Source organism: Mercenaria mercenaria, chromosome 5, assembly GCF_021730395.1.
Source record: "Mercenaria mercenaria strain notata chromosome 5, MADL_Memer_1, whole genome shotgun sequence".
NCBI classification, from domain to species: domain Eukaryota; kingdom Metazoa; phylum Mollusca; class Bivalvia; order Venerida; family Veneridae; genus Mercenaria; species Mercenaria mercenaria.
The window spans coordinates 52,892,309-52,911,130 of record NC_069365.1 but is presented as its reverse complement, the minus strand read 5'-3'; the positions used below and the strand labels follow the sequence as shown (position 1 = coordinate 52,911,130).

Here is an 18,822-nt window from a genome sequence, read left to right as displayed (position 1 = left end):
ATGATGGTGTGTTTAAACATTGTAGTCATTATTACTTTTGTGGCGGCCATCTTGGACGCCATCTTAGATTTCTCAGATTGCCACCATTTATGCCAATTTATGCCGGTAGCCTGATAAACTTCAGACCTTTACAAACATTTTGGTATATAACTTGCCTTGTTAAAAATTTGGTCCGGGTTCAACTTTTCGAATGGCCTAATTGTCGCCCTACCATAATGGACCCCATACAATGTCAGTCAGTATTTTAATTATTATTTCGTCAACAAGTTTTACATCGGTGGTAATCAACAGTCGCCACCGGCCAACCGTATTGGCGGCTAAAGGGCTCGTAAACCATCAACGTGTTAAGTCTGATTTGTTTTCGTTGTCACAGGGTGAAAAAAAAATGTGCAGTCGGTCTGGGGCTTGAACCCTGGACCCCTCGCTTACAGGGCGAGTGCTCTACCGACAGAGGTAACCGATAGTCTGATACATATCCTCCACTCCTAACGCGATCAACTCCGTAACGTGACATACATCCCCACAAATTGGAAATTCGTCCTCGAATTACGGAGGTACATATTAATATTGCAAGCGTCGTAAGACTGAGCAAGCAAGCATGCCATGGCCCCTCGTTGGGCCCCAAATGGCATGAGGTGAGAAATATGTGCAGTCAGTCAGTACTCGAACCCGAGCGTGTTCTCTTCACCTAGCTATGTCAAAGTCTAAAGTTCACAGATGAAGGGCCCATATCAGTCAGAAATATTAAGCTCATAATGTACTACATAAAAGTGACGATATTTTAGTTAAATTTCATCTGAAAGACTGTTAATAACGTTAGAGCAGACGCAGTGGTACTATGGTAACAATGTCTGACTACGAAACCAGGGATCTTGACTTCGAGCCCCCGCATCTCCAGCTAAAAATTACTAAAGTTTTGTGGAGGAGTCGACCATATGGGTTACCAGTAAGCTTACATACAAACAAGTCAGTAACGTTAGTTTAGGTTGATCGAAGGTTCCAACACCGGGGACACAACCAGTCAAATATCTTGTCCTTGGCGTGCGGCTTAAAACCATGTTGGTTCTATATATTTCAGGTCTGGGAAGTAATACACTGTAGTAACATTTTAATAGTAATTTTTTCTAAATTCATTTTAAAATGTATAATTACATGTAAAAATACGAAGTTAACGAATTTATACAGGATCGAATAAAAGGGACGCTTTGAACGATGTTAAAAGTTCTTTAATGACAAAATCTTACATAAATTAAGTCTTTGGTGCGATAAAAACATTGCTCATAATTGTGAAGTAACACTTTGACACATATTTTTACTATCTAATGTGTAATTAATTACTATTATAACAAAGTTTGCAGCTGCTATAGAACCAACATTGGCAACTGGATACAAAACATAATTTGAGCCGTGCCATGAGAAAACCAACATAGTGGGTATGCGACCAGCAAGGATCCAGACCAGCCTGCGCATCCGCGCAGTCTGGTCAGGATCCATGCTGTTCGCTTTCAAAGCCTATTACAATTAGAGAAACCGTTAGCGAACAGCATGGATCCTGACCAGACTGCGCGGATGCGCAGGCTGGTCTGGATCCATGCTGGTCGCATACCCACTATGTTGGTTTTCTCATGGCGCGGCTCATTTCACGTTCAAAAATGTACAATCTCATGGTCAAATAGTAAATAAAATTGTTTATTATGCACACAATAAGAAATAAAGACCAAGGAAAAAAGACATTAATTTGTCATTAATTGTTTCAGTGTTTTAACGATAATAATTCTCAGTCATTAGAGATATAGTTACAATAACGAAAAGTATGAAATTTGTACAGTTTTAGATATTTTGACAAGAGGACCATGATGGTCCTCAATCACTCACCTGTCCCCACATGCCCAGTTCTGAACTGAGTATGACGTCGCTTTTTTCTATTATTTGACACAGTGACCTAGTTTTTGAGCTCAAGTGACCCAGTTTTGAACTTGACCTAGATATCATCAAGTTGAACATTCTCACCAATTTTCATGAAGATCTCATGAAAAATATGGCCTCTGGAGAGGTCACAAGGCTTTTTTATTATTTGACTTAATGACCTAGTTTTTGACCGCACGTGACCCAGTAGCGAACTTTACCTAGATATGATCAAGGTGAACATTCAGACCAATTTTCATGAAGATCCATTGAAAAATATGGCCTCTAGAGAGGTCAAAATGTTTTATTATTAGATCTACTGACCTAGTTTTTGATCGCAGTTGACCCAGTTTCGAATTTGACCTAGATATCATCAAGATGAACATTCAGACCAACTTTCATACAGATCCCATGAAAAATATGGCCTCTAGAGAGGTCACAAGGTTTTTTATATTATTTGACCTACTGACCTAGTTTTTGAGGCACGTGACCCAGTTTCGAACTTCACCTAGATATCATCAAGGTGAACATTCTTACCAATTTTCATGAAGATCCATTCAAAAGTATGGCCTCTAGAGAGGTCACAAGGTTTTTCTATTTTAGATCTACTGACCTAGTTTTTGACCGCAGTTGACCCAGTTAAACTTGACCTAGATATTATCAAGATGGACATTCAAACCAACTTTCATACAGATCCCATGAAAAATATGGCCTCTAGAGAGGTCACAAGGTTTTTTTTATTATTTGACCTACTGACCTAGTTTTTAATGCACGTGACCCAGTTTCAAATTTGATCTAGATATTATTAAGATGAACATTCTGACTAACTTTCATGAAGATCCATTGAAAAGTATGGCCTCTAGAGAGGTCACAATGTTTTTCTATTTTTAGATCTACTGACCTAGTTTTGGAACGCACATAACCCAGTTTCAAACTTGACCTAGATATCATCAAGATAAACAATCAGACCAACTTTCATACAGATTCCATGAAAAATATGGCCTCTAGAGAGGTCACAAGGTTTTTTATTATTTGACCTACTGACCTAGTTTTTGACGGCACGTAATCCAGTTTCAAATTTCATTTAGATATCATCAAGGTAAACATTCTGACTAACTTTCATGAAGATGCATTGAAAAGTATGGCATCTAGAGAGGTCACAATGTTTTTCTATTTTTAGACCTACTGACCTAGTTTTTGACCGCAGGTGACCCAGTTTCAAACTTGACTTAGATATCATTAAGATGAACATTTTGACTAACTTTCATAAAGATCCCTTGAAAAATATGACCTCTAGAGTGATCACAAGCAAAAGTTTACGCACGGACGGACGGACGGACGCACGCACGGACGGACGACGGACGCTGCGCGATCACAAAAGCTCACATTGTCACTTTGTGACATGTGAGCTAATAAAACTCGTCCGCGAGATTTTTACACGAGGCAAAGAGGACTGTGTGTACTAATAAGCGCGATTAACTTAGATGTGAAGATACATTTTAAAGCAAACATTCTTTTTTTCAAACTGGCATGTCTATTTAACTTTACCACATTATGCAAATTGATGATTTTTTATCACTGATGTTTTAAGATTCACGTATAATTTAAGTATTGCACTGGTCGATGCGGGATTTTCACGATATACAAAAGGATGTTGAAAGTAAATGACCAACGTCTGATTCTTCAGGTTTTCGCGGAGACGTATGATGCATTCAGAAAAAAAGGCATGTAGTCATGGGTTGTTGGCACAATCCGCATCTTTCGCATGAGGTTCACAGTTTGTTTGATGACTGTCATTTTGTTTTAGCTAATCTGTAAGTCGCATGTTATATCTACAAAGCTGACGATTCCAGAACTTGCAATGTTGTCTGGTAGGAGGGATTGTATACATATAGGGAAAGATGCGCATAATGTATAAAGTCGTAGAAGGAGAACGGTCATGTTTTTCTTTTTGTATGCTTAAACTTTGCCACAAAGTGCCGTACGTCGTCTGTTTCTTACAGTTAACGTGACGGTCTTATTCTGACCGGAAGTGTACTTCAAAGTCACGGATTGTTAATGGAAGATCGTCTGCTGCTTGCCGGAGAAGGCGTTAAAGATGCTATAGGTGACAGATAGTTTTGGGTTTCCTCAACCTGTAAAATAATCAAAGTATTCAATCAACATGGAAATGCTTGTATATGGCACCGCAACGTGGAAATGCTTGTATATGGCAAGTACTTCGTAAAACTGCTATCTATTTCATCGAAAGAAGGTGACATAGATGTTTATACTTATATGTGCGCACGTAACAAGAAATACGTGCGCGCGTGATAAGTAATACGTGCGCACGTAATAGCTAATACTTTTTAGTATAAGAACATCTGCACACGTATAACTTATTAAGTACGTATACATGTATTAGTTTTAAAACATCTGCGCACGTGCATGTAGAATTCATTACGTGCGTACGTATTACTTAATACGTGTGCAGATGTTTTTAACTTGTACGTGCGCATGAACTAATATGCGTGCGGATGTTTTTATACTAATACGTGCGCACATATTTATGGAAAACATTCCTGACATTGAGTCATAAACTGACAAAAAATAAAATCAGTACGCAATATTTTGTTGTATATTTCATATGACAAACATCATTTTTAAAATGTCAGAACCCAAAAGATATTTTTCCAAATTTTCCTCAAACGTTTTGGCATTGTCCGCGAACCGAATAAAAATAGTTATTTATAAAGCTTTAAAAACAGACAGATTCTTTCAAACATGGTGTTCATTCAGTCTGATTATTTTGAATAAAACAAAGAACAATACCTACGTACGTTTTAAAATCTTGTGTAAGTCTATATTTGACTGACATTAGTTACCAGAAGTATTAATGCATTCTATCCAAAGAGGGTATATATAAAGGTTACTATACCCCAGACAACCCCAAAACCTTTATGTGATGTACACTTTTGTTTCTACCTAAACATAAAAAAAATTACTGGATTGCTTTACATATAAAATATCGACGTTAAAAATGACGTCACTCATCCCTGACGGGCCAATATCCAGTTATAAAGCCCGCTTCCGGTTATTTGGCCAGGGTGACAGAATGGCGTCCTCCGCAGTTTTGTTACTATATACTAGGTATGAAATAAAAATATAACAATGTTATGATTGTTATATATCCGACAGCTGATAATTAATTCAAATGAAAGAATCAAACCTTCAGTCTCGATGTCGGTTGCTGAATGTGTGCCTTTCTAAATGTCCGAGAATACCGGGAGTAATGGGCCCCGTCTCCAACCGAGGTCCGTGCATAGTCACGTGATATCTTCTTAATTTTCTTGTCACCAATAAGAAACTCCCTATCAGTGAAAGTAATTATAAAGGTTACTTAGATTATGAACGATGAGCAAAAAGCAAGCGCCACTTAAATATTGCGAAAATGAACAGTTGAGTTCCTGTTGATACAAGCAAAACATAGATAATGTTTGTTTCAGTACCTTGCAATTGGCTCGTCTTCAAACATTTGAAATTAAATATTTGTTTCTAAAATTCAATATTTTTGCATGCATACACTCAAAATCACAGAAATACATCTAATTTATAGAGTTAACAACAGATTGACAACGACATACTACATGTAGCTGGTAGTCATAACTGGCCTAGATTCCATAGCAACAAACATTAGGTCAGAGACCACTATTTCAAAAAGATACAGTGTACTTACTGGGATTAAGGTAAGTGTATACCCGGGAATAAGGTAATGTTTGTCCGTTCTAATTTTTTTAAATGCACTAACAGTATGTTATTATACATTTTGAGAGGATTTTCTACATTTCATGTGTGTTGAAACGAATTTCTCCCGCCATGCCAACGATGTAAACTGGTGGTCATCATGGGTTATTCACAGGGAAATTACTTAAATAAAGTATCATTATTCATATGTTTTTGCGTCCGATATTTTGGTGAAACTAAGATTGTTCTTGAAAAAATGTTATTAGATATACGTTTCGATTTATGGAAGGCCGCACACGCCATAATGTTATAATGGAAGTCTATGCGAAACAATTTGTGTTCTCTAACCATTATTGTTATATCAACAAGTTCGGATGAGATTAAAATTAAATACTTTAAGAATTAAGCTGACGCTGTCACTTTTTGCAAATTTGAGTGATTCAAGGGTCATAACTCAAGACTGACTGGGACTGTCCGATTGGTATTTGACGGAGTATTATCTATGTCAGCTTTCTGACCAAGTTTTGTGAACACTGGTTAAAAACTACTCAAGTTATTGTGTGAACACTGTCAATTTTCAAAATTTTGAGTTTGTTTGTTTCGGGTTTATCATCGAGATTTCCGTATAACCGAGTTACTATAAGTCAATTTTACTGTAATGTGTTTTATTAGAGCATAATATGCAAGATGCACCTTTTATAAACTGAAATATAAGAAAAAAATAATACCCCAGATCAATTTTCCCGTCCTTGTCTGTGTCCATAAAACTCATGATTTTGTCAATAATGTATCTGGAAACAGGGATACCGGACTCCTGTAAAATGAAACAGCAACACGGTGACATAAATACGAAAGACCCGTTGTGACATTTCAACTTCATTATTTCACGATTTCTGCTTCATGAATTCACGGTTTCTGCTTCATGATTTCACGAATTCACGATTTCATGATAAAACTTCACGATTTCCACTTCACGAATTCACGATTTCACAATTTCCACTTCACGAATTCATGATTTCACCATTAAACTTCACGATTTCACGATTTCCTGATTTCACGAATTCACGATTTCACCATTAAACATCACGATTTCACGAATTCACGATTTCCACTTCAAGAATTCACGATTTCTCGATTTCACGATTTCATAATTATAGTGCAGTTTCAACTTTTCCCGATTTTATTAGTCACATGACTAATGTATGACGTAGAAAACCGCGGGTGATATTCGCTACATGTAAGATGATGTGTTATACATTTGTACAACCAGGTTTATAGGTACTGAAAGAGGAAACTGGCCAAAAATGCCTAAACTGATGAGGAAATAGACTTACAAACAATACTTTTAGAATGCATTATTGCTTTAAATGTGAAATTGTTCCAGTCCCTTTTTTTCGGTTTTAGTAAGCTCCCCATCTTTCTTCTATTAAATGAAATTGATGCATCTTATTCATATGAAAGCTATTGCCACCTGCTGTGTAAATGGTATGCAAACTGAGTTGATCAAGAGAATGGCCTTACCACGAGAGCCGTTTAAAACGTACAAAAGCGGATTAGACGTTTTACTATATTACAGGCGTGGAAAGGATATACATACAAAATATAAATTCAATCCATGCAAGCATTCTCTTTTAAATGAACGGAAACCAATGTGTCTATGGACGGAAAGACGGATTCCAAAATATCGGAAAGACGGACGGACAACTGCAGGGCTTAATGCTCCGTCGCCATAAATGACGGGGGCATAATAAACATACTTATATATTTTGGAATTGTCTAAAACAGTAAAGCTACTTGGGAATCTTATTTTGTTCATACATGTTTTAGTGTTGAAAGTATCCAATACTGTGTTGGTACAGGCACCATATCCCTCCCCAACCTCCACACAGACGTATGCAGGAGTATAAACTCATCCGTAACCCAGACCATTCATTACGTATACACTTCATTGAATGGAGAGTAACGGAATGGATTGGCCAAACGGAAACAGTGAAATCAAGAAATCATGAAATCGTGAAGTTTAATGGTGAAATCGTGAATTCGTGAAGTGGAAATCGTGAATTCGTGAAGTGGAAATCGTGGAACTCGTGAAATCAAGAAATCGTGAAGTTTTTTCGTGAAATCGTGAATTCGTGAAGTGGAAATCGTGAAATCAGGAAGCAGAAACCGTGAATTCATGAAGTAGAAATCGTGAAATCATGAAGCAGAAATCGTGAAATAATGAAGTTGAAATGTCACAAGACCCGTGGTGACATTTCAGCTTCATTATTTCACGATTTTTGCTTCATGTTCAGGATTTCTGCTTCATGATTTCACGACTTCCACTTCATGAGTACATAAATTATGTCTTAATTCATTTCAAATGGATTTTCAGACTTATAAATAGCATTCTAGCATGGTCTGATTTCTCATTTAGTTAAACAAAAAAAAAGGAAAACGACTGTGGTAAATCTGCGATAAACAACGGCTGACGCGTGCACTGCCACTGGTGAGAGAACATTATTACGTCAATTTTGACGTCAACTTTTGAATAATTTCGGTCATAACTTCTCCGATAAATGATGTTCAGTATAATCTTATCATAATACTCCAATGAGCATTTAAAATGCAAATAAACACGGGTTTCTTGTGGTTCATCGTCAGATTTAGGTATACCACTGTTTTTCATTCCCATGTTTGGATATTTAACAACTCAGCCTTACGCCATCGTGGTTCAATTCCTGCGAATTTGAACTCTAAACCATGGTTAATCAGAAAATACACCACGCGAAGACTTCAGTTATCTGATAATTCTAACATTGTCCTATATTTGTAGGAGTTTGTCGTTCAGATGTTTGGATATCTAACCAATCAGGCTAACGCTCTCATGGTTCAATTCCTACACATATAAACTCTGCATCGTGCTAAATTAGACGATAAAAACACAAAGACCTTGCTTATTAGCCTAATTGTTCAACCATACTTTCAACAGTCTAACATACAACATGTTATATACTAATCAGTCACTTTTGGAGAAGAGAACCAAAACAAAACAACCGGACAATAAAAACTTAACTAAGACTTACATGTATCTTTCATAAATATGTCTTGATACATTGCTTGGAAGCCGAGAAGACACAATTGCCTTTACCTTGAACAACATACTGAGTTCATCGGGTGTAAGTCCTGAATCATGGTCTTTGTTGATTTTGTGGAAGAAATCCTGTGCTCTGTTCCTTTCTTTCAATAGGTACAACATTCGTAGTGGTTCGATATTATAGTCATTCCGCGTTTCAATCTAAAAAAAGAAAACACTTCAATATGTGAACTTAGAAATGAAAGTTCCTTATGAAGAACTACGGTCGTCAATTTTTTAAGGTGAGGCGGTGCCATTTAACTTATGGTCGGATTTTTACTAAATTAATATTTAAAACTGTTACACCAAAACGCCAGACATTGCAAAAATGTATTTTCTGATTTTTTTTTAAAGACAGTCGATTAGAAACACATGCCAAGTCCACCACAATCTGTACAATTTAAACTTGATACCTCTTTCATCATGTCATCTCGATTTCTACATGTGACCGGAAGTGACGTTTCATATTCCACCCGGAAATTTCTCTCCTGCCGGATGTTATCACAGATTCCCTGGAAATCTCTATCAACTACAATACCCTGAAACAAAGAGAATTTAATTTTTATCACAGATTAATACAATACCCTGAAACAAAGAGAATTTAATTTATCATTAATGGGTTTGTTAGTGACCCTCCACGAAAATATGTGGGGGTCATTATGATAAATGGGGCGGGGGCGAGGCGGTATCCGAGTCCCCATATTTATCATACTGACTCAACTTATTCCATGGAGGGTCACTAGTTAACAAACCCTATATATAATTGATTTGTTTTATCGACTTCTTACGTATAGCCTAGATCGACATGAAAATCTACTGACTCTTTACAGAAATATAGGGGGTTGTCAGATGACCACATTTTAACCAGTGGAAATGCTAGAATCGTATGGGAGGTAACTAAAAACGCCTTTCTACCAGCACTGTGAAAACTTGATCTTTAAGTATACAAACTCCATTCTCATGATAAACTTTTGAAAAAAAAAGTATAAAAAAAACACACACATTTTAAAACTTAAGATGAACAACAAAATGGTTACACTGTTTTGATCAAAGAAGTAAACGTCAAACAACGAGTTAATAATTAATAAAAACAAGTTCTTTTCGAATTGACATGTTTTGTTTTTACCCGAAGACTGAGTTCTTCTAGAGCCATGTCCGGGGCCCTCTGTATACCCTCTAGTAGTACAGTAGCGAAAGATGGAGTGATTGGGTTTCTGTCAAGCTATGAAATAAAAAGATAAACCTTGCTGACATGAAAGCTTAAGATTAGTATAGGACCAATATCGGCAAAACAATATATGCTATAATCTGTTGGTACGGCAGTCAGTCGACCGTCGGGTCGGTATAAAGTACTCTTTGTCGAAAATGGTATCGGGGGTATACTGCTTGTATCATTAGAAGTGGTCAGCATGAGCTTTAATTGCACTGAACTTTGAGAACATTTTACTTAATTGTGAATGTAACTCTACAAACACAGTGAATTTATATATTTAGTCAAGTAAAATTCATCCCATGAGGATTTTCTACATCTAAAAGTAAATTACTAAAGTGAAAGATGTGCATTGATATTTTTAATTACTGAATGGTAAAGTTCAATGACCAGTGAATTTAGTTCATACTAATTTGTTTTAGTTAATTTTGTTTTGTGATGAAAGCTTCAAGCTTATTGGAACCACTCTCGAGTCCGCTTCTTTGAAAAACCAGTACTGGTGTCATATGAGAAATCATGGTCGTGACCCCAGTGGGGCTCGAACTCACGACCCCTGGATTGAGCGACCGACACCTTATCCACTAGACCACCGTTCCCCTACAATTTCTGCTCAATGCCCTGTCAGGGTAAAATATTCTTAAATGTGCTAGTTTGTGATTCACTAAGACCACGCTAGTGCTATGGTAGAAAATGTCGACAAAATCTGCTCAAATATGAAGCAAAAACCATAATTAGAGCATAAAAAACATTCAAAACTTGAGTGAAATTTTCAAATAAGTGTCTCATAACTATAAAAAGTGATCTATTGTTAGGAGAACATGCGAATTGAACGAAAGAATCGGAAAATCCAAGAGTTGTCCCAGTCTTGTTTAAACGAAACAATACGTTTTCTTTCTTTCAATACAAAACATAGTACATGTAAATGTAAATTTTGCTCAATGAAGTTGGTATATGAGCCGTGCCATGAGAAAACCAACATAGCGGCTTTGCGACCAGCATGGGTCCATCCGAGCAGTCTGGTCAGGATCCATGCTGTTCGCTTTCAAAGCCTATTGCAATTAGAGAAACTGTTAGCGAACAGCATGGATCCTGACCAGACTGCGCGGATGTGCAGGCTGGTCTGGATCCATGCTGGTCGCAAAGCCACTATGTTGGTTTTCCCATGGCACGGCTCATATACTTACTATAAGTATCTTGAGAACTTTGTTGTGCAGAAGCCCTTTCATGAGTTCAAGTAGTGCCGGTGGATGTATTCTATTGCACGAGATATCGAGTTTTTCGATGCACGTGTTCTGTCGTAAAGCGTCTGACAAAGCCACACATCCTTCGAATCCGAACCCATTCCAACCAAGGTTAACATAACCCAAAGAGGCGTTATTCTGTAAGCAAAATACCATGAAATGCATTTCAATAGAAATTAGTTCTGATCATTTAGAAACAAAAATATTTTTTAACATGAGGTATACAAACATGGAAAACTCAGATCATTTTTCCACTGATATCTGTAAAAAGAAAGAACAATTTCTGTTCAAATGCTTCTTTTCACTTAGTGAGTTACCCATTAAAGAAATATTCTGCAAAATTATACTTTCTCAACAAGACAAACTAGCTTCTATTGAACTATTTCGTTACATTGTTAGGATAATGTTTCGTGCGCATTATAATACTTCACTATTTCTTGACGTAACCATATTCTTTTAATGGAAACATACAAGTTTGACGTTCCATATACCATGTACTACACGACTACCAAATATTTACATGTACTTAACACCATCAGAAAGATATGGAAGCGTCCTAGTGCCAGCAGAAATATTTAAATTTGTCTTACGTGCGACTTACCATCTCCGACGTAGCATGTATAGGTGATAGTAATAGGAGATAGTAAGTCCTACGTACGAGATACTAAGTCCTACGTAGGAGATAGTAAGTCGTACGTAAGACAAATTTAAATCTCTCTACTGGCACCAGGACGCTTCCATAAAAAGATTTTCAGTTCCGTAACAGTATAACTCAACGTTGGAGTACACGCTTTCGTAGTCTTTGGTGCACTTGTACTCTTGAAAAAAGCTAAATACAATACTACGGGTGTGTGAGAAAATAATATAAATTAAAGAAAAAATGTTGTTCATCCGTGTTTTCCTGAAGTATATTTGTTGGGTAATTGAAAATTTAAATGCGTGGTAGAAGAACAGACGACCCGACCATTGAAAACACGGGCATAGGCCTGACCTTGTCTGTGTTAGAGAACAGACAGTTATATTGAGGCCGTTAGCATTGCTGATGACGACAACTGCTAGGCCCACCACACACCCCGACTATTCCTTTAACTGGTTTTCTCATGGAACCCTCCAAAGTGAAAACATCTTTTTCAAACGTCGTTTGTGACATTTTATCATTTTCTATACCACTATGGTCCAGCTGTAGGCAAAATTCAGGTGGCATTGATGTCTTAAAATAGTTTAAGCCCATAAATGAGACATAAAATGTATTTGTGCCTGTATGAACTCTACAATCATGTTGTAAGTCCACCGAACAGACCGCTTAGCTCAGTATGTATATAGCGCGTTGGTCTACGCCGTTACATGACTGAAATACTGTTGAAAAACGGCGTTAAACCCAAAACAAACAAACCAAACAGACGCTTGTAGATCTCCTTAAATAACGGTGGAAGTCCTCCTCTCTGATCTACAAATGTGAAGGTAGACTTACAAAGCGAGGGTTCAAAGGTAAAAGGTGCCAACTTACATTTTTAACATTTTGAGAAAATCGCAAAAAAGGATATTTTGAAATTCCGTCTTTTTCCGAAATAAAGGAGCATTTATTTTGTTTTGCCTGTATGTAGTGATCATTAAATATTCTGTTGTGAAATTATTGAGTTCAAGAAGATTGTATAAACAATTTTATTTGCAGTTTGCAATCAAAGGCCTGAAGGGCCTGAGAGTCGGCTAATGATTGATGTACTGGTAGTATAGTCTACCAGTTTCAGTTTGGTTTTAGTTTTTTTCCAATGTTGGGCTGTTAAAACCGCCCCTGGTTTTAACCAGCGGTTTTAACCGGTTAAAACCGCCCCGGTCAATACTCCCTGAAGTGGTCAATACCGGTCAATACTGGTCGATTAGTCAATACTGGTCAATTTATAGTCAATACTGGCTGTTAAGATATTTTGCAAAATTTATAAATAATTAAATAATGACTGTTTAATAGCTTTTGGGGCTTGATTATGGTGAATGCAGGCATTAATATTATTTAGCTTAAACAACCTAACCAATACTCCCAAACTGGTCATCATTAGTGGCTGGTTGGTCAATACTGGGTAAATATTTACTGGTCATTGAACATTTTCTTTTAGATTAGATTACAAAGATAAGATTATATTATTTTTCTTCAAAATGTCACAATAATTTGAAAAACTGCTAATTTAACTGAACTTAATTTGTAGAAAGTATTTCATAAACTGTAGGAGTAAGTGTTTGATTCACAAGTGATAAATCTATTTATTTTTACTGGTATAAATAATTTTATAAATCAAAGGCCTGAATGGCCTGAGTCGGCTAATGATTGATGTACTGACAGTATAGTCTACCAGTTTCAGTTTGTTTTCAGTTTGTTTTTCTTAAAATTTCATAAGACAGCTCGATTTTTACCCAAAATACTATATCCGGATACGATTACACTTTTCTCCAGTTTCAACAATATATTTTACAAATTGTGATGATACGAAGACATTTAGCAGCAATTGGCAGTATCTGACATTGAAGTTTACGGTTAAATTACCTCTTATTTAAATCTTTTCATAAAAAGGTTGTTTCGTTTCGCCAAACATAGACGAACTACTTTCGATTTCAAAAACTACAAGAAAATACAATTTAATGTTTCGCCGATTTGTTTATTTCTCGAAAAATAAGAATTAATATCATTTTTAATATCAGTAGTAACTAAACAAACCAGTAAGAGCTTCTTCTTCCGATAATTTATCCGTTTACTGACTGCAAAATTCAACCCACGCAAAGTTTATAGAAATGATACGATGCGTGTTTACGTTCAATGTGGGAGAATTAAGGCTGATCGGCTATGTTACCTAACGCATCCAGACGATTCAGATTTTGTTTTTAAAAATGCATTGTGTGCGTTTCTGTTATTTTATATACGTTTTTTATACGCTTAGAAATTATTAGACATGCGTATTTGCATTATTTCTATACAATACGCATCTTAGCTGGAGCCCTGCTGGAACTATTTTTTGTCTTTCGCTGGATGTTACCCAAGCTTTGTAAGCCTGCGCAATTCTTAAAATGCACATTTATGCTTAATGAGTTACATTCGACAATTGCACAATTACAAGTCATAAATATGACAGATTACATCGTATATTGGTCATAGCAAAGGGAATTGACACAACTTAACTTCATTCATGCAGTGAACTGTTTGAAGTTTGAGAAATCTAATGGAACTACATCCATTCACTGTGTTATTTGGTCCATTTAGAGAATCGTTGGATAGCAAGGACTCGTCAAAAGGCTTTCAGCCTTTAGCCGACTCAAAAATTGCTGTGAACATCTGGACCCTTACGTGGAAGTGGTTTGTGTTTTGATAGCAATTGTCACTTTGCCCAATTGACACCATGTCTTACAAATACAATATACAAAAGGTTTATCTAATCACTAATAAGCTGTCATGATCAATATCCCCCTGTACTATTCTCAATGCTTGAACATGGTAACTTTATCTTAAAAATAAGTAATGCAGTCAATTGATCACTGCATGTTCTGATCAGGAATATTTCTTAGAAATTTTAATTGAACAGTACAGTCCATTTCAATGAGTGTACTATAGAGTAATTACATCTTTAATTAATTCAGAATAAAGGCTATTGTAAGAAGACAAAAACATTGAATAAACTAGTACTGACCAGCCTTTAAGTATATTGTCAAAAATTGAGCCTGGCCAGGACACATTGCCAAGGACCAAAATTGAATCAGTATTGACCACTATACTTTTTAATGAAAAAAACTTTATATTATTCAAACTGCTTTATTATTTTTATATTACTATTACAGCCTGTGATAATCTGTGAATGTACATTATGTAAAAATGTTTAATAAACCAGTACTGACCAAGCAAGAATGGCTATAGAATTGAATCGACCAGTATTGACCGGTATTGACCACTAATGACCGGTTTTAACCAGTATTGACCGCCGGCCCGGTCAATACTCATACTGACCGGCTTTTTGCCAACACTGTTTTTTCCCCAACTGAACAGAGATTTTGTTACAATAGATGAAACGGACATTCAATCGATGCCTAGTAAAACTTTGATTGACATTATACAAGTATTTAAACCCAATATATTTCTCTAAAATTGAAGAGTGGTTCGCAAAAATAACTAGAACTGTCACAGGAGTGACTCATACCCCCACCATACGGTCTTGTCACAGAAGAATGGCAACCATAAGGAATCTTAAAAATACTTTGGAGTACTTCATCCTGGGCTTCCACATATAAGTAATACTAGTATAATACTAGTATAGTAATACTAGTAAATATATTAAATCTCTAATATTAGAGATACACTAAAAGTGAATACAAAACAGTGTCTTACCGACCCATGTCACCACGGAAAAATGTTTTTATTTTTACATAGGACTTATAATAAAAAAGTTAGAAAAATACCTAAAATATTGAAAATCTAAAAATAGGATTTCTAAAAATAGACTAATTCCTGGAATTTAAGGGGAAGAAACTCAGTACAAAGGTTAAAAAAAGGTTACTTCCCTTTGGCTCTAAGCAAATCAGAATGAGATATAATGAAAATACATCAAAATTAACCTTAAATTCTAGGTAAAAGGGGACACAATTCAAGAAAAATAGTGTCAGAGTTATGCACCTTGCGTCACATGATGTGGGTGATGAGGTGGAACATCTATTTTAAGTCTGAATCAAATCCATTCAGTAGTAATTGAGATATAGTGAAAATACATCAAAATTAACCTTAAATTCTAAGTAAAAAGGGGCATAATTCATGAAAAATTGGTGTCAGAGTTATGCACCTTGTGTCACATGATGTGGGTGATGAGGTGGAACATCTATTTTAAGTTTGAATCAAATCCATTTTGTAATAATTGAGATATAGTGAAAATACATCAAAATCAACCCTAAATTTAAAGTATAAGGGGACATAATTCATAAAAAATTTATGTCAGAGTTAAGCACCTTATGTCACATCATCTGGGTGATGAGGTGGAACAATATTTTAAGTTTGAATCAAATCCATTTAGTAATAACTGAGATATAGTGAAAATACAACAAAATTAACCTTAAATTCTAAGTAAAAGGGGACATAATTCATGAAAACTTGGCGTAAGAGTTATGCACCTTGTGTCACATGACGTGGGCACATGATGTGGGTGATGAGGTGGAACATCTATTTTAAGTTTGAATCAAATCCATTCAGTAGTAACTGAGATAAAGTGAAAATGCATCAAAATCAACCTTAAATTCTAAGTAAAAAGGGGCATAATTCATAAAAAAAATGGTGTCAGAGTTATGCACCTTATGTCACATGATGTGGGTGATGAGGTGGAACATCTATTTTAAGTTTGAATCAAATCCATTTAGTTATAACTGAGATATAGTGAAAATACAACAAAATTAACCTTAAATTCTAAGTAAAAGGGGACATAATTCATGAAAACTTGGTGTCAAGAGTTATGCACCTTGTGTCACATGATGTGGGTGATAAGGTGGAACATGTATTTTAAGTTTGAATCAAATCCATTTGGTAATAACTGAGATAATAGATTTCGGACGCGACGGGATGGGACGCGACGGGACGCGACAAAACTGACTCCTATATACCCCCCTCAAACATGTTTGGTGGGGGTATAACTAGAACTGTCACAGGAGTGACTCATACCCCCACCATACGGTCTTGTCACAGAAGAATGGCAACCATAAGGAATCTTAAAAATACTTTGGAGTACTTCGTCCTGGGCTTCCACATATAAGTAATACTAGTATAATACTAGTATAGTAATACTAGTAAATATATTAAATCTCTAATATTAGAGATACACTAAAAGTGAATACAAAAAAAGTGTCTTACCGACCCATGTTACCACGGAAAAATGTTTTTACTCTTTACATAGGACTTATAATAAAAAAGTTAGAAAAATACCTAAAATATTGAAAATCTAAAAATAGGATTTCTAAAAATAGACTAATTCCTGGAATTTAAGGGGAAGAAACTCAGCACAAAGGTTAAAACAAGGTTACTTCCCTTTGGCTCTAAGCCAATCAGAATGAGATATAGTGAAAATACATCAAAATTAACCTTAAATTCTAGGTAAAAGGGGACACAATTCAAGAAAAATAGTGTCAGAGTTATGCACCTTGTGTCACATGATGTGGGTGATGAGGTGGAACATCTATTTTAAGTCTGAATCAAATCCATTCAGAAGTAAGTGAGATATAGTGAAAATACATCAAAATTAACCTTAAATTCTAAGTAAAAAGGGGCATAATTCATGAAAAATTGGTGTCAGAGTTATGCACCTTGTGTCACATGATGTGGGTGATGAGGTGGAACATCTACTTTAAGTTTGAATCAAATCCTTTTAGTAATAATTGAGATATAGTGAAAATACATCAAAATCAACCCTAAATTTAAAGTAAAAGGGGACATAATTCATAAAAAATTTATGTCAGAGTTAAGCACCTTATATCACATCATCTGGGTGATGAGGTGGAACAACTATTTTAAGTTTGAATCAAATCCATTTAGTAATAACTGAGATATAGTGAAAATACAACAAAATTAACCTTAAATTCTAAGTAAAAGGGGACATAATTCATGAAAATTTGGTGTCAGAGTTATGCACTTTGTGTCACATGATGTGGGCACATGATGTGGGTGATGAGGTGGAACATCTATTTTAAGTTTGAATCAAATCCTTTTAGTAGTAACTGAGATAAAGTGAAAATACATCAAAATGAACCTTAAATTCTTAGTAAAAAGGGGCATAATTCATAAAAAAAATGGTGTCAGAGTTATGCACCTTAGGTCACATGATGTGGGTGATGAGGTGGAACATCTATTTTAAGTTTGAATCAAATCCATTTCGTAATAACTGAGATATAGTGAAAATACAACAAATTAACCTTAAATTCTAAGTAAAAGGGGACATAATTCATGAAAACTTGGTGTCAAGAGTTATGCACCTTGTGTCACATGATGTGGGTGATAAGGTGGAACATGTATTTTAAGTTTGAATCAAATCCATTTGGTAATAACTGAGATAATAGATTTCGGGACGCGACGGGACGGGACGCGACGGGACGCGACAAAACTGACTCCTATATACCCCCCTCAAACATGTTTGGTGGGGGTATAAAAATGTTGAAAGTACAAACTACAATTTGACAGGTGACACTAAGATACTGCCCATGACTATAAATATTTTTCCAGTAAACATTTGCCTCCGGCATTACCAAAACAGGCAATTATCGGCTGGTATATATTCGCACATGATAAAATTTGAATATGAAAATTATATATTGAAATTTTATAGCGCGGATTGCCACATACAATTTGTAACGGATGGACGAAAGAACTGTTCAGATATTTTACAGATAAGGGGCCTGGCAATAACCGTGTCACACGCTAGGTATTGTTCAATCATATTATAAGGGATGTGAATTTAAAGTATACTTACTTTTGCGTTCAAAGATATGTAAATGTTGCTGAGTGTCAATATATAGTGTCATGAATGTTTACACCGACAGGAAAATTGCGCATTCGAAACTAAGAGAAGTTACTCGGACTAGCTACCAATTTCGGAAAAGATAACCAATATTAATAAATGCAG

At 35.8% G+C, this 18,822-nt stretch overlaps 1 protein-coding gene across 1 annotated transcript in view; it reads right to left on the bottom strand.

The window, feature by feature from the left end:
- Positions 1-1,748: 1,748 nt before the first annotated feature.
- LOC123558407 (leucine-rich repeat-containing protein 74A-like) overlaps positions 1,749-18,822 on the bottom strand; it is a 48,422-nt gene continuing 31,348 nt past the window's right edge. The window contains exons 7-13 of the mRNA XM_053544605.1: positions 11,138-11,332; positions 9,870-9,965; positions 9,157-9,282; positions 8,759-8,905; positions 6,357-6,442; positions 5,114-5,255; positions 1,749-4,040 (exon numbers count right to left, since the gene is read on the bottom strand). Of these exons, the coding sequence (XP_053400580.1) occupies positions 3,951-4,040; positions 5,114-5,255; positions 6,357-6,442; positions 8,759-8,905; positions 9,157-9,282; positions 9,870-9,965; positions 11,138-11,332 (882 nt within the window). The 3' untranslated portion in view covers positions 1,749-3,950. The remainder of the gene's footprint in view (positions 4,041-5,113; positions 5,256-6,356; positions 6,443-8,758; positions 8,906-9,156; positions 9,283-9,869; positions 9,966-11,137; positions 11,333-18,822) is intronic.